Raw genomic sequence first — 16,195 nt, forward strand, 5'->3', positions numbered from 1 at the left:
TTACAATTAGGAAAAAAAAGAAATTAGGAATATTTTATGAAGTAGAAAGAAATTCTCGCTCAGGCGGGAAAAGGAAGTTTATTAAAATCCGTGGAACCTCAAGATAACTTCTAGTTAAGTAAGAAGACCTTGACGCCGCTGAACCTACTTGGTGAAGGGACCTAGGCTTTGGGATCCGCTGATGCCTTGTTAAGTGTTAAATGAAGGTAATCAACGTGCCACCTCTTTTTGACTTTGAGGTCAGGTGTGAGCAATTTTATTCCACTTTCTGGAAAATTTCCCGCCGCGTCGGTATGGATTAAAGGGTTTTCTAGCCCCCAGAAGTCTCGCCTTATTGTCTCCATTCAGGGCACCACCCCAGCATCATCACTGCCGAAGCTCGGTGGCAGGCGGGCGCGGGGCCGCGGGGCCGCGGGGCCGCGGGTACTGGTTAGCCCCTCCCGGCGGGTCACGTGCGCGAAGATGCTGACGCCCCCCTCCGCCCCCCGCCGTCCCCTCCGCCTCTCGGGCCTCCTCCTCCTCCTCCTCCTGGTGAGGGTGTGCGAGGCAGACAGCGAGAGAGCGAGCGAGCGAGCGAGCGATCGGGCGGGCGCTGCCGGGAGCCCGCAGCCCTGGCGCCGGCCGCCGACCAGATCCCCGCAATATGCCTCCGCGGCCCTCTGGCTCTCGGCCATGGCGAGACTCTGCCGGCGCGTCCCTTGCACCCTGCTTCTCGGCCTGGCTGCGGTGCTGCTAAAGGCACAGCTGGTCCCCGCGGCCGCCAGAGCCGAACTCAGCCGCTCGGACCTCAGCCTCATTCAACAACAGCAGCAGCAGCAGCAGCAGCAGCAGCAGCAGCAGCAAAAGCAGCGGGAGGAGGCTGAGGAGGAGAAGCCAGAGGTGCCCGGGGCATCTTCTACCTTGACCATTCCAGGTAGGTGCTGGCAGTCCCGGCCTGCCTTTCCATCTTGGCAAGCGGTCTCATCTGGCCTCGCTGGCTTCCTTGCCCCTTCCCTAGCCAGAACACATCCCTTAGCCTGTCCTTATCCATCCCCATCCTTCCCGACCTCCCCAGACTGCCTGTCCACCCTTTGGTCCATTGCTCGGCGCCGGAAATCTGCTCATTGGGGATGAGCTTTCTGGGAAGCGCAGAGCGCTGCAGTGGGTTGGGAGGGGTCGGGGTGGGCTACTGCTTCGACTGATCTTTTTCTTTTCCCTCCCCTCTTACCGAATTCCTCTCTCCGCTCTGGGAATGATTGTGTATACATACACAGCTTTCAGATCTCTTTAGCATGTTTTTTTCTCCCTCTATCCATTTTCTCTTAGATACCGAGAAATCTTGCCATATACACCCACACACCCCTTTTCGCCGTTTCTCCTTGCCTGCTATATTTAAATTTTGAGCTGGAGAAGGAAATCTTGATTTATTTCTCTCTCTCCTTATCCCAGGAAGGGTTTAAGGCAGTTTGAAAAAAAAAAATGTCTCCAATACAATAAGATGAAATAAAAATGAAACAGGAGTTTGTAACTAAAGGGAAAGGAGAGTGGGAACAGATAAGATAGTCTGGAACAATATTAGTGCAGCACAAGCCTGCCCCCAGAGAGGGGAATCTCTTTACTTGTTAGTAGAACTTAAATGAGGCAGATTCTTGACACATCCAGTGAGGGTGAAGAAATAGGGGTGCAGTGTATGTGGCTGTAACAGACTCCCAGTTGCAGCCTGCAACTCCCCCATTGAATCTCCACTGGTAAGCTAAAAGCTGGATTATCCATTTAAATAGCCTTTACCCAGCCCCCAACCCAGTTCCCTTCCTAGCTATAGATGTAGCCTGCTTTTTTGGAAAGGGAAAAAGCCATCAATTTTCTGGCTAGTGGGCTTAGGTTTTGCAAAACCAAAGTGAACTATATCATAACGTGTATTTTTGTTTTAAAATCCTGCCGAGTAACATCATACAAGATGCTGGAAATGAAATTCTAAAGAGTGGATTCAGCATCTTATTTTGTATTGCTTGCTCATCATCAAAGAGCAGTACTCAGGCATGCCAGCTGCGATTCATGACATAGCCAGGATGATTTAATTTATGGAAGTGCTTTGAGCATAGGATGAAATCACCAAAGTGTGCAGGAAAGCATGTGTTTCTGACACCCTCTTAAACCAATTAATAACACTCAAGCTCAACTGAAAGAATTGAAAGGTGTTCAGTGTTTGTTGGTTTTCCTAACCAGCTTTTAGTACCCAAAAGTGATAATAACATGGTGTGGGCGAGGCTGCTGTTAGACATGCTAAACCAAGGAAATTGGAGATAGTGATCGAGTGTCTTCATTACAGGAGGGATTTTATAAATAACTATGAAACAGAAGTCTTGGAGAGTGTTAATGGGTTTCATGGTTTGCAATATATTTATTTCAATTTATCTTTCAGGAATATAAGTTAAGTGGGTTTTCACTACAACATTATATGTATGTTGTGATGAGAGCTATGAATAATAGCAGTATGAACATTTTGAATCCAGTATGAAAATATTGATTTTTTTTTTCTGATCCTTTGAGAGAGATTTTTTAAAAATCAGCTAGCAGTCTTTGTTTTATTTACCTACTACACTAATTGACATAAGGAACCACTCACTGTCTAATAGGTCAAACTAGAACCTGAAAAACAGCATATGCCTCTTATTTCTTCCTCAAAAACTCCAATCCCCTGTCCAGTGCAAATGAGAGCAATTCAGTTGATTGCTGTTTGAGTTATTGGAATGTGGTGTCGAATAATGAAACAGCGTATTAATAAGTGAAGTTAACATACCCCTCTGAATACGTTATGGTCTCTTCTCGTTCCTCATTTCAACCTTTGTTCCCCTCCTGTCTGTTCTCATACAGAACATCATCTTCTGAAAAGCATTAAATAGGATCATTTCTGCTTAAAATCCTCCAATCTGCTCACAATCTCTCTCACGCTAGATGCCCAGATCTAAAAATGGCCTAGAGTGGTCTGAATCCTGAGTTGCCCTCTTTTTCCCACTCCCACAGTGCTTTCCCAGTTCATTCCACTGTAGCCACACTGGCTCCATGTCTCTTAAGTTTGCAAAGTGGTTCAGGTGCCTGGAATTCTGGAACTTCACATTCTTCGGGTTTTCTCAAGTATCACTGTAACTGAGAAGGCTTTCCTGGCCAGGTATGGTAATCTGCATATCCTTCGGACCTTACCCTGATTATTCTGTTCTCCTGGGTACTTAACCTCAGCCCTTCTTATCAGCCTGTCTCCCATTACTTGAATGTTAGCTCTATATGGCATAGACTTTTTTCACTGCTGTTAAGAGCATTTGGTATGCAGACATTTAATGGTTTGCTGGATGGATGAATATGCTGGCACCAATGAACACTTTTACTTTCTGAGTATTTTCTAAATATTTAACTTCTTGTAAACTTTCTTATTAATTTTTTTGCTAAATTCCAATAAAAACAAACAAAAATTTGTAGTAGAGGTGATAAAGTATATAAATTTTGGGTGCTTAATTATACCTAATTTCAACGTTTATTTTATGCTATCTATAGAGAATTAATTGATACTGATAATTGAGACCTCTTACTAGGTCCTGTCATGAAGATTCTTTACCGAGGTGCACTTAATATCCTCTTATTACCAAGGAGGGTATTAACGTATTATACCTTTAAACACCTGTGCTTGAGCCTGAGTTTATCCTTTGCCTCTGTGTGGTGCTTCTGATTTTATGGACATGTCAGATGAAAGCTATAGAATTTTTCTCAGGCAAAGCTTAGAAGAACTTAGAAAACTAAGACACATTCCCTGATTGGTACTTGTCCATAGTAGAGAAATTGATCATCTTCCTTGGTTAATGTTCTGTGGACTTCGTTATTCTGAAAATTCATGTCTATAACTTGTAAAAACAAACATTGTCTTCAGAGAATAGTGAGAATAAAGAAATATTGAGACTGGGATCTTTTAAATCATTTGTTTGTTCCAGCATATCTAGCAGCTTTGATTTCTCCATCTGTGCCATATTTGCTAGAAATAAGTAAGTTAGGGTCTAGAGAAGAATTAATTTGGGGGCTGGTGGTAGTTGAGACAACCATAATATTTTCACTCTGGTCCATTAGATGGGAGGCATGCTAGGAGTTGGGGTGAGGGAAGCTGGAGAAAATAATGAGCTACATTTAAAATTCTCCACATGAAGCATAGGACACAGGGGATCTCCATAGATCTTTAGGAATGCCTTCTGCATACAAAAATTCTTGGGGCTGGGGTTGTGGCTCAGTAGTAGTGCACTCGTCCGGCATGTGTGAGGCACTGGTTTCGATCCTCCGCACCACATAAAAATAAATAAAATAAAGGTATTGTTTCCATCTACAACTAAAAAAAAATTTAAAAAATTCTTGGTAAGTATATTTGTGTGGTATAAAATTTTTTGATTGTGTATTTTAGTGATGTATATTTTTAAACTTTATTTATAGAAAACAAAAGGAATAGCATAATAAAAGACTACACCTGGGCTGGAGATGTGGTTCAAGCGGTAGCGCGCTCGCCTGGCATGTGTGCGGCCCGGGTTCGATCCTCAGCACCACATATAAAGAAAGATGTTGTGTCCGCCGAAAACTAAAAAATAAATGTTAAAATTCACTCTCTCTCTGAAAAAAAAAATGACTACACCTGTCACTCAGTTTTAACAATGATTGATTAAAAATTTGCCATGTTATTTCACCCACATCTCTACCTATTTCTACTACATGAATTTTTTTTTGAGGTAAAATATAATTTCCTTAACTACACATTAATTAATACCTTAACTACACATTTTCAACAATGACGATTCCCAGGTAACCATCACTCCATTAAGATATATATATTTGGGGCTGGGGTTGTGGTTGGGGTTGTGGTTCAAAGATGGAGCACTTGCCTGGCATGTGTGAGGACCTGGGTTCGATCTTCAGCACCACATAAAAAATAAGTAAATAAGATAAAGGTATTGTGTCCAACTACAACTAAAAAATAAATATTAAAAAAAGATACATACATTTACGTCACCCAGAAGTTTCCACAAGTCTCCTTCCTAGGCAGTTTCTGCTTCTCACCTGATGTTCTGATTTTTTTCATCAGAGATTAACTTTGCATTTTCTAGAACTTCAAAAAATGGAATTAGATGGCATGTTATCTTTTGTGTCCAGCTCTTCTTCACATAGCATGATTTTCATGGATTTCATTCACTAGAACACATTCAGTAGTTTCTTTTTACTCTCAGGTAGTATTCCATCCTATGAATCACCATAGTTGTTGCTTATTGCTTCCTTTGTTATGGGTGTTTGTGTTGTCTCCAGCCTTAGCTATTGTAAGTGAAGCTGCTGTATTCTTATACAGGTCTGTATGTGGACATGTTTTTGTATCTTGTGGGTAAAAGCCTAGGAGTGGAATTGCTTGGCCAAGTGGTATACTTTTGAAGTTTAAAAGGATTTCCCCGCATATTCCATGTAGGTGGGACCTGTGTCACTAAATAAAATTAATTAAAAATAATGAAGTCTAATACACAGACTTAAAATATAATTTAAAAAATTCAAAATTAACTTTAAATTAATGTTTCATACTAACTTTAATATAGAATATTGCTGTATGGTTTTAAAAATATTTATTTTTTAAGAAGTAGTTGGACACAATACCTTTATTTTGTTTATTTTTATATGGTGCTGAAGATAGAACCCAGGGCCTTGCATATGCTAGACAAGAGCTCTAACACTGAGCCACAATCCCAGCCCCTTGATGTATGGTTTTAAAAAGTAACTTGATTTAAACTTTTTAAATTTATTTGAGAATTAAAAAAAAAATAATTGTTTTATTTTATTTATTTTTATGTGGTGCTAAGGATCAAACCCAGTACTCCACACATGCTAGGCAAACACTCTGCCACTGAGCTACAGCCCCAACTCCTATTTGAAAAATTTTATTGTGTACATTTAAGGTATGTAATGTGATGTCTTGATATAAGGAGATAATTACTACATTCAATAAATTAATGTATCTATCCTTACCACATAGTTAGCCTTTTCTTTCCTTTTCTCCCTACTCTTTGTAAATTCCCAGGATACAATACAATATTATAATGTTGCATTTCTGGACCTACTCCCCCTACATGTCTGCAACTTTGTACCCATGTCCTGCATCTTATCATTTCGTTCAGCCCCTGATAACCACTATTTTATTCCCTATTTAAATCTCCCACCTATGCAAATATTTGTTTATCTTTTTTTTCTCTTTAAGGAACTTGAAAACCAATAGGAAAAGTGGGATTAGACATTGACTGTTCTATTTCAAAAGTACTCATGCTGTGAAGGTCATATTCCCAGATGGGTAATATGATTTCTTTCCAGGATTTTAACAAAGAAAAGGAGCAATTTTTTTGGTGTTGATTACAGGTTGAATTTAAGTCCAGTTTGTTTTAGTGGTGGTTTTATAATGTTTTTAATATGACTGAACAGAAACTGTACTAAATATTTTTATGAAACAAAACTCTGCCCCCAAGTATATAAATATTGAACTTGACTCCCTTTCAAAGTTCTGTCTGACTAGGTTAGCTGCAATGTTTAGTCATTCATTTACTTGGCTTAGTGTAATGTTTCTTAATTTCCATTTTCCAAATTGCTCTAGCTGGGAGATCAGTGCTGTATTTTCCACCTGTAATTGGAAAAAAGTGTGCGTTAGAATACTTACCTGGAAGAGTATAAACTATGAGAGCTATGTGTTTATGTGTGGTAGTGAAATGGAAGCTTAAGAAAACAGCTTCTGTTTGCTTTGAAGATTCTGTTTGGAGATGCCTTTTTAATTGACCTTTTGTGTAAGCACAGTCCACATGTCTGAGCCATATCGGGTTTCTGTGCCTTTTCAATTCTTTTTCTTTTATGACTATCCATATCATAATCACTAGATTGCTTTCTTAAATACTTCTTGGTGATGTCTGTGAATATAAAGGATAGTTCACTTGGGCATAAAACGAGTGAGTGATTCTGATTGCCATTTCACGTAGGGCAGTGGATTTGAGGGAAATAGTAATCAGTTTCCATCATTGCTAACATGTCAAATACACCTCGATGACCTAATGAGCCACGACTGTATTGTGCTTCAGTAATGGATCATGACTCTTGAAACCTTGAGTTCGACGTCAAAGTTCTCCATATTAAGGTTCTGTCTTGCACAGAAGATAAGATTTAAAATTAACTTGATTTATAAGTAATTTCTATTTAATGTGCTTCTTAATCAGGTTTCTATGTCACATCCCTTTAGGGAATAATTTAACATTTAAATAAACATTTACAAGTATTATCAATTATTGTACTTTTCAGTAAAGAAATATTATTTATAAAATATTTTTAATTCACTGGTTAGTTCTGCTGAAATTTAGAACACTTACCTGGCTAGGCAAATTAAAATTCATATCTTTGGACTCAAATGCTTATGGAGTTTAAAAGGTGACAATTTGACCAGGTGGAAGCTGATAGTCACGTGCCTTATACTGCCAGGCTTCTGGCTTCCATCTGAGTTATATGCTTTAGGGATATTATAGAACTCCATGTCTTTTGGCCTTTCTAAAACGTTATTCCCATCTACAGACTCCTCTGCTTTTTAAAAATAGGAATGTGACAGAAACAGAAACAGATGGTTTGATAGAAGGTTTATTTTTCCTAATGTGTTAATTATAACCAGAAGGTGAATAGAGACTGCAGAGGTCTTGGATGTTGTGAATCACTGGATTCTGTAACCCATTCCACACTTGCCTGCTCCCCTATATTTGGGGAAAGGATAGAAATTAAGCGATGTCACAATGCGGCTCAGAATAATTAAGTGGATTACATTTCCTCAAAAACTTACACATTGATACTAGTCTTTCACATTTGTGCTAGTGGGGTTTGTTTATAAATGAGCTGAGACAAGTTTACCAAATGAATATCCATTTACTGTCAAAATGAAATAGGAGACCGTTCTTTTTGTGTAAGGGAAAGATGTCAACAAGAATAATGAATGTAGTAGAATTTATTTAATTATTTAAGTAGAACAAACCATCCACAGTTCAGTGACAAGAGCATGTTGTGAAACAGATTATGGTTAATTAAATTTGTGTACCTGAAGTTAAAATCTTGTCACCTTATTTATATTTCAACAAACTGGTATTTTAAAAAATAATTACATTGAAAGATAAATAGCGTCATGTCACATTGTAAGTACTTCTCAGAGTTTATTTTATGATATATTTGTACTGTTACGTTCTAGAGGTTTACCAAGAATGTTGTGATTTGAACATCTCCAAATTTAAATGAGCCTTTATATTAGTTAAGTTTGTCGTCATAATTATGAGAAAAATATTTTATGGTAAGGTATGAGATAACATATCTGATCTAATGCTGCTTACAATGAAGCAATGTCCAAATTATAAAATATGTAATCATTTTTAAACAAAAGTGTTCATTTTGAAGGTTCTGCTGCCATCTATGCTTTATGATAAGCCTTCTTGAGCTTTAGGAACTAGAATGAGATGGAAATTGCCTTCTCCTAAATGCTTTCCTCTGGCAATGTTTGAAAAGTGTGTGATGAAAGCCACCACATATCCTTGAAAGAAATTGGTGTTGCCTGGCAGTTACAAAGTCTGATAGAATTTAGTTAAGGATAATTTGATGGTTTCCTTTGTAGCAAGTATGGTGGAGAATGAGCTTTTTCATAATCTCAAACTTTCATTACTGCCTGATTCAAGTTTGTGAACCAAAAGAATGGGTCTTTTAAAAATTGCTTCTGTATCATATTTCAAATGGGGAAAAAGTCTTGTGATTCAACAGAGCTTGGCAAATACAGGAAGTAAAGATGTGGGAAGTGAAGATTTTGGCAACCCTAGAGAAGAGATACTACGAATCACTGTGTCGAGAGGGGGTCAGGTAAGTCAAGTTTGCTGAGATAAAAAATATTCTTAAGTGGGGAATCTTGTTTCTCTTCTGGATGTGTAAGGTCCTCCCTATTCCTTATGTCTAATAATGTAGAGGTTCTAGGGAACCTGTAATGGGGGGGCAGAGGGGGTGAATAGGGTTCATAAAAACCCTGAAGTTAATTTTACAATCCGAAGTTGTCCAGTGTTCAGTGTTTATGAGCTTTTCAAAGGGATTCCTGGCTTCTAAAAGGTCAAGAAAACCTCCATGGCTAATTAGGCCTTTGTCAGTGGACTCAGTAAGAAAAGAGCAAAGGTAACATTCAGACTCAAAATACACTTAGCTGGGCATGGTGGCGCATGCCTGTAATTCCAGCAGCTCAAGAGGCTGAGGCAGGAGGATCAGAAGTTCAAAACCAGTCTCAGCAACTTAGCAAGGCCCTGTCTCAAAATAGAAAATAAAAAGGGCTGGGGATGTTACTCAGTGGGTTAAGCACCCTTGGGTTCAATCCCTGCTATGCCAAACCAAAACAAAAAACAACGGTTCGATTCAAATAGCATTTCTGTGTTTTATTATATGTGTTTTATATGTGTGAGGTTTTTCTCTTATTTTGCAGATGAGATGGGTAAAATAGGCTGTATAACCAATTCAATGAGAAGGCTTTAATCTTGGCAAGCAGTGAAGCTTAGCATGTAGTACCTAGGAAATACCTGACCGTTCAGCCTTTAGTTTTCCCTTTCTGTTTGCACAGAGGCCACCAATATGTAATAAATATCGTTTGATAAATCACATGACTTTGAACTGTTTTATATCCAGATTTTATTATGTAACAAACCAGTAGGATAGCTTATAGCTGAAAAACCCTGTGTTAAGAGTTCCTTGGCAGTCAACCCAGAAACTCTGCATCTTGCTCTTGGCTACCATACTGAAGCATAGGTCGCTGAGATTAAGCTAATGATTAATATGGGCTCGGATGGCTTTCCCAGTCCCCAGTCATCTCTTCCTTGAGATGTGTTGATAAGTCTCAAATAGTTTTAGCATGCCTACCTTGGTTGTAATCCCTAGGAAGGCATGTATAAAAACCCAAACCTTTCCCACCTGCTGAAACAAATATTAAACTTTGGTCTTTAAACAATTTTGGGGTCCAAGAAGTAATTTCAGCTTAAAAGTGATTTAGATATGTAGTGTAATGTACTGTTTTTGTCACCAACATCGTTTCAGACTTTGGAGTTAATATCTTTAAACTCATTAAAGCCCATATTTTTCGTAGTTTTTTGATTCACACCTCTCTTGGCTTCAGTGTAACTGATTGCATTTGGAAAAGCTAGATACTATGAAGAGTGAAAAGCAGAGTGAAGGATTTCCTTGTTTTGAGGACTCGCTCTATCTTGAAGAGTCTTTTCTTTCATTTGAAAATCCAAATGCAGAAATTTGTATTTCCACCCATTGTGATATTTCAAAGGTAAATATTAGTGTGTTGAGACTTGGAAAGCTGCAGATTCAGAGAACAGCATGGGGCAAAGACATGAGGGGAAAATAGACTTTGGTGTCCCTGAAAAATCCAAGACCTAGTGTGGTCATGATGCTTGTTGTATGTAAGGATTAGGACTTCATACAGGGATTGTGTGTGGGGGGACATCATGAGTCCAGTAGCTTAGAGAGAGGTTTGACAATGTCAGATGGAAATATGTTGGCTCCCTTTCCTTTCCCATCAATACAATATAAACTTGATAACACCTAAATAATTTGTTACCTAATAATTATGTTGAAGATTTGTACTTAGATATTGTTAGAGCCATGAGATGTTTGCATTATAATATATGAACCATTAAAACATCTTTATATTTTATATTCTAAAACATAAAAGCAGAAAAAGTGATCTCATCCACTTCAGTTGCTTTAAATATCAGCTATATGCTAAGGTTCCCTAGAACTCGTTGTGTGGATATATCACAGGGATCTGTTTCCTCACATCTAAAACTGGACTCTTGATTTCCCAGCACATCATACAGAATAAGTGCTTCCTTCCTTACTGTCATTAAAAATCAGAGATGTGCCTCACTGGCCAATGAAAGAGTCATGGGTGCTGTTCTTGCCACCAGCTCTACCTTCCTCTACTCATCTAACAAGTCTAGTAGTCTACCCCTTAGTATTCCTCACCTGTTGACTTTTCTTAATTTTCATTGCCCCTGCAGCTTGGCATGTTAACTGGTCCCCTCATGTCTGTTTTTTTTTTTTAACATTCAAACTATTAAATCTGGGCTGGGTGTAGCTCAGTGGCAGAGCACATGTGAGGCACTGGGTTTGATTCTCGACATCACATTTAAAAAAAAGCATGCTGTCCATCTACAACTATCAAGAAAAAAATAAAAAAACAAATATTAAATTCATTTACATTTTATACAATGGAAATACTGATACAAATAGCAACGTACTTTATACAATGGAAATACTGATACAAATAGCAACGTACTGTCTCATGTCTGTTTTAGAGGCTCTCACATCCATACTCCCCAGGAAAGTCATGGAATTGTTCCCCTGATCTATCCTCCTTTCACAGTGATTATTTTAAAGTACAAATTTGTATACTGAGAGCCATTACCCTGAAAGCCAAGTCAGAATCCTTAACATGGCCTATAAGGCTCTGTTTGATTTGCTATTTCAGTCTTGGCTTTGTCTTCTCTCTTCACCATTATGCTCAAATTCTCTGTGTTGAGAGTGATTCATCTGAGACTAACAGGTACCTCAGGGGCTTTATACAGGTTGTTTGTCTGCTTGTGACTCTTCTATCATGTAGCAACTTCCCCCAGACATACCCCAGTCATCTTCATAATTGTATTCAAACTTCAGATATTATTTAAATGCCATTTCTTTTAAAACATTTCTTTCTTTGACTTTCCAGTCTGAACTGGATCCCTCTGTCATAAGTACCTTCTACTTGATCAAGGTCTATAATTCATTTTTGGCTAGGCGCTTGTTCCATATTTCCATATTTGTCTTTTCCTCTAGATTGGAAGCCAGATGAGGCCAGGTGCCATAATTGTTTTGTTTGGGGCTATATACCGATATAGTTTTTTATTGAATAAATGACTCCATATAAATAAATGTTTGGGGGATGGAATATATTTTTTCATCCTCACACTTGAGCTGATTTTTAAAGGATTTTCATAGGGCAAAGGCTGAAGGTCCTCAGGAGTGATGTGGCCAAAGTATATAGTTCTTGATACAGAGTAATGCTGGTTTTAAAAAATATATATACAGGAGGAAGAACTGCTATTTACTTGAATTCAACACATTATAATGCTGATTTATATATGGGTGTGGCAATAACACAAGATTTAAATAATTTTATTCATTTAATTTTTTAAAAATTTATGTTTTATTTAGTTCTACAGTGCTGCACATCAAACTCAGGCACTTGCATGTGTTAGGCAAGTGCTTCACTACTGAGATACAGGCTTAACCCCCCCATTTTTTTTTTTTTTGGTGGGGGGATTACCGGGGATTGAATTCAGGTGTACTCAACTACTGAGCCACATCCCCAGCCCGATTTTGTATTTTATTTAGAGACAGAGTCTCACTGAGTTGCTTAGGGCCTCACTAAGTTGCTGAGACTGGCTTTGAACTCAGGATCCTCCTGTCTCAGCCTCCTGAACCACTGGGATTATAGGTATGTGCCACCATGCCCAGCAGCCCCAAAGGTTTTTAAACAAAGGTCATCGAGTGTTTACTCCTTGCCAGGCATTATGCATGGTATCAAATATATAGAAATAAAATACATTATCACTGCTTGCAGAGAATAGTGGGGACAAATGAAAATAGAGTATGATAAGTATATTAGAAGGATATATAGGTTACTGTGGAAACAAGTTTTGGAGACAGTAATTTTGCTTGACTTTCCTAGAAGAAAGCATACCTAAAATGAGTTTCAAAAATGGCTCAGGGGTACAATGCTTGCCTGGTATGTGAGAGGCCCTGGGTTTAATCCCTAGCAACACACCCACACACCCACACCAATAATAGAAATAATAAAGTTATCACACTCACTTTAAGCTATATACATTGATGTATGTATTTTTGTGAATACAACCAATATTTCCTCTTACCACTTGGAGTACCCTGTATGCAGTTTCTTCGTTAAAAAAAAATCTCTGAAATTCTGTAAATCTTGCAGGCTGGGGGAACTGAGACAGGGAACAGGTGGCCTAACGGGGAACATATGGGCCGACTGTGGCTGCTCTCCCTTGGGCTCTGGCCCAGCATTCTCAGGGTACTTGTGTGACGTGTGTCTTTTTAGGCTTTCAGAGCTAAGTGGGAGATGACACCTCATAGCCACCATTGAGAGAGAGAACCGTATTTATGTGGATGAGGCCATTTATAAATATATTTAATAAACGACACTGTCGTTACAAATTCGCTCCCCCATTGGGCTTTCTCTGTTTCCATTGTGTCTCTAGTCATCTCACGGAGAGAACCAGGAATTATCACTGGGTCTGTCTTCTTCCCACATATTAAGTATCCATTCACAGAGTTTTTAGTGTCTCTTCCTGCTATTTTATTTTTATGGTCATTTTCCCTGTCCAGGTCCCCTCTCCATCTGGTATAGTACTCTGTTGATCTCCCCATTTTTTTCTTCCAACTTAAATCATGACCTTTCTGCATGCATCTTCCTGAAACTGCGGTTTCAGAAAATGTGATTTATGATATAATATATATATATAATTGCCATTAAAATTTGAAGTCTTTATCAGGTTTCTACCTATCTCCAATTGTTTCTAATGAATATTTTGAAATAGACTGAAAAATTGAAATAGAGTAGTGGTGATCCATATATTCTCCACCAAGATACAATTGCCAAATTGTGTCATTTGCTTTATTTTTATTGCTATTTATTACACACACTATTTTAGAACCAACTGAAACTTGGTTGGTTCCATATATATAGAAATATACATTTTTATAGAGAAATATAAACTTTGTGTGCATATGTGTGTGTGTGTGTATATACACATATGTAAACATTTTTTTTTATCCCTAAAAGCTTCAGCATGCCTCTTTTTTGAAAACTATTTATTTTTTAGTTGTAGTTGGACACAATAACCTTTATTTTGTTTACTTTTTATGTGGTGCTGAGGATCAAACGCAGGGCCTCCCACGTGCTAGGTGAGCACTCTACCACTCAGCCCCAGCCCCAGCCCATCTGGTAGATTCTTAAGGTTCACTTTGATTGACGTGTATTTGTGCAAATAATACATTTAAGTTATATGCCCATAAGGTTGCGGTGAGACTTGAGTATTGTATAAAGGTAGCATTTTAGCTACAGTACTGTCTGCCAAGGCTCCAATTTATTTTGTTCTTTGGTCATTTGGGGCCAATCTCGGGTCATTTCCTCTTGGTCAGTTCTGCTATATGTAGTTTTTATGGTGGTTATCAGAACTTTCTTTCCAGTACTTCTCTTTCCTTTTCTTCTTCTTATGCCATGCTTACTCTTCCAATTTTGATGAAGGAGATGGCAAGAGGTAAAACCCTTGAGCTATTGTAAGCCTCGATCCCCACCAGGTGGAGAGAGCCAAGGACAACAGAAAGGATGAATCTCACATAGAAGTGGAGCTCCTGATTTCAGTCCTTCCCAAGATCAGGCTGGACAGTTGTCAGCATGGTTTGCTTTGCCAACCCTTCCAGGTATTCCATGAGCTGATAAATTCATATATTTTTTGCTTCATCAAATTACTATTGGATTTCCTTAATTATTAAAGCCAAAGTCCTAATTAGCTCTCCATATTATTTCCCACAGATGTCCTCACTCTAAGCAAATTTTAAATCTTTTGACACATTTTTCTCCCACCTGCATTTAGCCCTAACTCCAGCAAAACCTGACTTAGCCCTCCTTTCCCCAAGAAGCTTTTCTTGTCTGTGATTATCTTTCTCTCACTAGCTCACATACACGCTCTATTTGATAATTCAGTATTTGCTAATATGTTTTTAAAATTAGTTTCTAATTGTTTCTGGTATGTTTATTTTGACTCTCTTGAGCTTCTGGAATCCTTCATAGCATAGATGTATTCATTCACCACTTTATATGCCAGCAAATCTAACACTCAGTGGAAAATATGTTTAAATGGGATCATATGGGCTGTCTTGTTAGAGTAAGGCCCAGGAGCTCTATCTCTGTGGTTTTCTGCAGTATCTCCATGCCTCTCTCAATGCTAGACACACACTAAGGACTCCAGAATTTTAAAATATGTTCTCAGATTTATGAGTTCATGGCAAAATATTGATATTTAAATAAGTTAGAAGGTGATGCACAACACCAAAATATGCTTTGAGAATTAGCCCTATTAGTCAACCTGATGTTAAACCAGTCAATCCTGGTATTAATGAACTAAAGTACAATTCTTAAATCTGGAACACTTTTTCACAGTAATTTTTCCCCCATGTTCTATATTTTTGTTCCTATTTCTACCTTTATTTTTTGTCTCTTATTAGCACTTAGTTTTGTCACTTTTCAGTCCATGACAGTAACCTCATGCCTTCTCACTCCTGCTCCCCTCCTTTTTCTCACTTTCATTTTCCCCCTCACTTTGCAGTACTAATTTAGATGTCCTTAGGTGTCTCTCTTCCACACAGAATTTTTTTATTCCCCTTAAATACTCTTCAAGGGCCTCTGGCTTATAAAATTACATTTCTAAATCTCATTGCAAACGAGTACATTTCGCTAATCATCAATGATTACCAAATTATCCTTTGCTACAAAAGCCAACTGACAGTCATTCAATAATTTTTTTTTTTTTGCAATTAAAAAAAAACTAGTGGCTAACTAAATATCAGTTTATGATTGTAAGGTTGGATAGGAAAGAAGTAAGTGGGTGAATCTGAGACTTGCAAGAAGGCCAGTGTGTCTGCCTCCAAGTGAAATGAGAGGGTCCTGGGCTGGGAGGCAGAGCTTGGGTATGGTCAGGCAGAGCGTCAGGTTCTCTGATCTCTCCTGGGCTTCTGTAGTTGATTACTCGCAGAGAACTCATTCTAGGGCTATGTGGTTTCGTAGCCAGAGCATGGATGGATTCTGGTGTTTAGAGATTTAGAGTTCAAAATGTGTTCAAGAAAATCTTTTTTTTTTTTTTTAATATTAATAACTAGAGGTAAAATTTATTTATTTTTTATTGGTTGTTCAAAACATTACAAAGCTCTTGATATATCATATTTCTTACATTAGATTCAAGTTGGTTATGAACTCCCAATTTTACCCCAAATACAGATTGCAGAAACACATCGGTTACACATCCATCATTTTTACATAATGCCCTAT

At 38.3% G+C, this 16,195-nt stretch overlaps 1 protein-coding gene across 1 annotated transcript in view; it reads left to right on the forward strand.

Moving 5' to 3' along the window:
* The first annotated feature begins 518 nt into the window (after positions 1–518).
* The window catches only part of Fam171b (family with sequence similarity 171 member B), a 69,637-nt gene continuing 53,960 nt past the window's right edge, over positions 519–16,195 (forward strand). Inside the window, exon 1 of the mRNA XM_015481058.2 lies at positions 519–913. Coding sequence (XP_015336544.1) covers positions 673–913 — 241 coding nt within the window. The 5' untranslated portion in view covers positions 519–672. The remainder of the gene's footprint in view (positions 914–16,195) is intronic.

The sequence above is a fragment of the Marmota marmota genome, unplaced genomic scaffold (assembly GCF_001458135.2).
Source record: "Marmota marmota marmota unplaced genomic scaffold, marMar, whole genome shotgun sequence".
NCBI lineage: Eukaryota > Metazoa > Chordata > Mammalia > Rodentia > Sciuridae > Marmota > Marmota marmota.